The 4,394-nt window shown below is 39.6% G+C and overlaps 1 protein-coding gene across 2 annotated transcripts in view; it reads left to right on the top strand.

Moving 5' to 3' along the window:
- The first annotated feature begins 1,155 nt into the window (after positions 1–1,155).
- Positions 1,156–4,394, top strand: part of LOC135225625 (GATA zinc finger domain-containing protein 14-like) — a 31,636-nt gene continuing 28,397 nt past the window's right edge. Inside the window, exon 1 of one of the 2 annotated variants that reach the window (XM_064264940.1) lies at positions 1,156–1,351. In XM_064264940.1, the coding sequence (XP_064121010.1) occupies positions 1,337–1,351 (15 nt within the window). In that variant the 5' untranslated portion in view covers positions 1,156–1,336. The remainder of the gene's footprint in view (positions 1,352–4,394) is intronic. The other variant, XM_064264939.1, reaches the window with a different exon arrangement.

The following is a 4,394-nucleotide window of genomic DNA, read 5'->3' on the forward strand; positions in this document are numbered from 1 at the left end:
TTTTTTTGAAGATACAAAGAAAAAATCTACGAGGCATGTAGGAATTTTCTAGAAAAAAAAAAAGTAAAAGAAATATTATTTATCATGAAATATGAGGAGGAAAAGCTAAAAGGTTGGTGATGTAGTTACAAAACTTCCTTGTTTTTCTCAAGTTCAAAACTTCATGAAAAGTTTAGATGGCATCTGTAATCACAAACAGTCTTTTGTAAAGACATCATTTCTAATACAGATACGTCGGTTATCAATACGCAATGTTATGGTTTTTTTTTTTTTATAAATAACCTCATATTTCATAGCATACAGAATTTTTAAAGATACTGTAAAAATTGATAAAGAGGCAGCCAAGAATTTTGCATGCCGGAATAAAAAAAAATGGTTATTAATTCTTACTCATTCAAGTATCACATCTTTAACCCAATTTGCAAAAGACTCTCATTCAAAATTTCATAACACGCAGAATTTGTAAAGATGATTAAAAAATTGATAAAGAGGCATCCATGAATTTTTCATGATGTCAGAATGAAAAAAAATGGTTATTAATTCTTATCAATTCAAGTATCACATCTCTAACCGAATTTGCATAAGACTCTCATTCATAATCATTCTTTCGTGCAGTTCGTACTACGAGTACATCGCATAAGATGCGTAATTAATGTTTCGCGAGCAAGATTTGCGATTGCATTTACAGCTCCTTGCATACGATTTGCATTGACGAGGTTTCTTGCATCAGATTCGCACCGAGCGTTTCTCGCTTTAACGATCGACGCTGAAGATCATTCTTGCCTGAAACCGCCATCGAGAATCGCATTTCCATCCTAATACCTCAAGCCAAATATCCAGTATAATTACGGATGAGTCGAGAGAATGAATACATACTGGTGAAACAGGGGGGAAATATGGACTATGACCATCCAGGCTCTTGGAATTCCATGATCTCCGCGATCCAGTCCCCCCCCCTCCACACAACCCCCAACCCTTCCTACTCCCCACGTCACTCGGCCTCCTCCACACATCCCCGCCCTAACATTATCTCAGCTTCACCTGGTAGCCCTCTCCCTCCTCGACAGGAGACCAGGTCCCGCCCTGGATATACCCGTGGACATACTTCGCCCCATCCTTTCGGTTCTGGGCGGCCGAGGCGCTGTCTTTGCGTGTGTGTTCGTGTGTTAGTGTTGCGGGGAGTTATCAGCCCGCTGCATGATGAGAGATCACTCGGAGCAGCTCAGTGATCCTGCGACAGTGTGCGTGTGAGGTGACGTCAGTTTTCGCTCCCTCCGGCTGAATTTCAGAAGACGTCAGCGACGTCACGATAACAGAGCTTTGTTGTGCGTCGTTTATGAAGTCGTCGATGGTGAGTACAGAGTCTAAAGCCGAAGCCTCTTCGGTTGACAAGTTTTTTCTCGGTTACGTCGACTGGAATTCGAGTTATTCCAGCGGCGCGATTGGCTCACCATTCTGTTTGCAATTTCAAGCAAATCTTCCGCGCCGTTCGCTGTTTCGCTTCCAAACGATCGCACCGGATCGATCGTCCCGGAAATAACGCCGAGAGCTGTCAAGAAACGGCATAAGGCCTCTCCAGGACGTTCTGGAGAGGGTCGTACCGTAACGCGAGTGGCTAGCTAACTTTCGAGGAATCTGTGCCCCTGAGAAACGGCAGAATACGAAGAGCTGTGAATCCTTCTAAACATGAGAGACGTTTTCTTATGACATACGTCAAGCACGGCCTCACGGAGAGCTTAGATCTATATTATAAAAATAATCAAGATAGCGAGGCCGGATAGCATGCGTAAAGTACGCATTTCGTCTCTGTCTGAGATATCGTGCGTAACAAGAGTTGGATGTGCCCATGTCTTCGATAACATGAAGCCTACGGAACATCAACCACAGATAAAGACAACAAACAATCGGTGATTTAGATAATTCCTTAAGTCCCAGCAACAACGCTAATGGGGTCATAGCATCTAGTGAAACATATATATAGGAAATTAAAAGTCAACAAAGAAATTAAACAGTTAGTGATTTTGATTAAATGTCTGAGCAAGAAGGCAGTACCATTACTAGTATGTATTGCTTGTAATGGTACTGGGACTTTATGGACACCCTGTAGAATTAAGAAAGTAGGATTCTTTGAAATAGTCAAAGTTTAGTATAAATGTATAATTTTTAGAAGACAATAGGTGTTTTAAAGCCACCATCCACGTGAAAACTCATTACTGCATTGTGAGAGGAATTTTGCTTTAATTTAGGCCTGTGTAGGAAAAAAAAAAATTTTTTTCATTAAAGCAAATCTATTTTTGTTTAGCTTTTGTCTTTTGTCATCTCTTACCTTACTATAAACTTGAAACTCACGATTTCATTGCGGCAATGGTGAAAATGATATTAACTTCGCTTAGTGAGAATAAAAGCAATATCTTTATTTTCATTTTTAAATGAACGGCCAATCATGATGAATAACCGATAAAGTCCGTCATCTCCCAAAGTGTAAAATGAGAAAGCAGAGAAATAATGACAAATAAAGGGAGATGAATTATTTTTCAATAAGTGTATATCATCTTCAATATACGTTGGATTTCAGGAAAATTTGGAGAAGGCAATTTCGGTAAGATAATAGAGAGAGAGAAGAGAGAGAGAGAATGGCTATGAAATAGCATGAAGAGAATAATTACTGAATCCACACAAATCGGGCCCACCCTGTAAGGAAGGAGAGAGAGAGAGAGAGAGTCATTATGAATAACAGGACCCACCCATTTTGGAAGGGTGACAGAGAGTGAAAAAATAATAATAATAAAAAGAAAACACATTGAACCTATCCCATCTTACCCCATCTACAAAGAAGATTGCGAGGGTAAGAGAGAAAATAACAGAATAAACAGAAACCCAAAGAGAGAGAGAGAGAGAGAGAACGAAAGGGCGTTATCAAGTTTATCAAAGCGCGTGACTCATCCCAGTTCGCTGAGGCTGAACTGAAACGTGTAACAGCTGCCGAAGTTAGTGAAATTGTGCAGATAGCAATAATAAGATTTATATATTCTCTTCTTCGGGAACTGCTGCCTCCTCTCAACGGAGCCACGAGAATTTATGCGTTCGTGTCTTGTCCCAATTCCGGATATCATTATTACTAATAATATTCAGAAGATGAATCCGATTCATACGGAACACGCCCACAGGGGCCCTAGACTTCAAATTTAAGCTTCCAATAAAAAATATGGTGTTCATTAGAAAGAAGAAAGGGGAGGTAAAAGGAGATACAGAAAGAAGATATCTCACTTATTAAATAAGAAAAATTAATACATAGATAAAATTGTAAGAAAATTATTAAAATGCATGGAGAATTATATAAGGGTAGTAATGCAATGCATTTTCGCTTGAACTTTTGCATAAGAGTAGCAATACAATGCAATTTTCGCTGGACTCTTTAAGGTCCAATTGTGTGAGGAAGTGAGATTGCATATTTACTGCATGTTGGTGCTGCTGTTCAGCTAAATCTGGTTCCTCTCTTCAGGGGAAGGGGGTCAGGAATCAGTTGAGAAATCGGAAGATCTCTGTTAAAATACAACTTATGAAAAATATAGAAGGGAGCGGGTGGGTGGAGTTTGTGGGTGTAAATGCAATAGCTTTCTCGAAGTGTCACTGAAACCTACAGCAAACTATATTTGTCATTTATAAGAGACAATGGATCAAATTAAGTCCCGGAAGCCCCAGGAGCAAGACTGAGTGTAAAAGTTTTCTTCTCAAAGTAAGAATTTTGAGACTGATCAGCCTTACTAAACTGAATCAGTGGAGCTCAACAGTCTTCGTTATTACGTAAGACTGATCTGTCTTCTTAATTCTGTAAAACTGATCAGTCTTCCTAATTGGAAAAAAAAATTACCAGTTTTCTCAAGTCAGCAGGACTGATCAGTCTTTTAAAGTTAAGTCCATACGACTAATTCTTAAGTTCAGTCCATAGGATGGATCAGTCTTCTAAAGTCCTAAGGATTGATCAGTCTTCTTAGTTCACAGAACTAATCAGCCTTCTTAAGTCCAAAGGACTGATGAGTCATCTCAAGTCCAAAGGACTCATCAGTCTTCTTAAGTCCAAAGGACTCATCAGTCTTCTTAAGTCCAAAGGACTCATCAGTCTTCTTAAGTCCAAAGGACTCATCAGTCTTCTTAAGTCCAAAGGACTCATCAGTCTTCTTAAGTCCAAAGGACTCATCAGTGTTCCTAAGTCCAAAGGACTCATCAGCCTTCTTAAGGTTCGGGGCAAAGGAATCCAAAGGGCAGTTCCTCTTAAGTTCGAAAGGACTCAATCAAGTCTTCTTGAATCCAAAGGACCTCCATCAGCCTTCTTAAGTCCAAAAGGAACTCTCGTTCTTCTTAAGTGTCAAAGGACTCATCAGTTTCTTAAGTCC

The sequence above is a fragment of the Macrobrachium nipponense genome, chromosome 13 (genome assembly GCF_015104395.2).
Source record: "Macrobrachium nipponense isolate FS-2020 chromosome 13, ASM1510439v2, whole genome shotgun sequence".
Lineage (NCBI taxonomy): Eukaryota > Metazoa > Arthropoda > Malacostraca > Decapoda > Palaemonidae > Macrobrachium > Macrobrachium nipponense.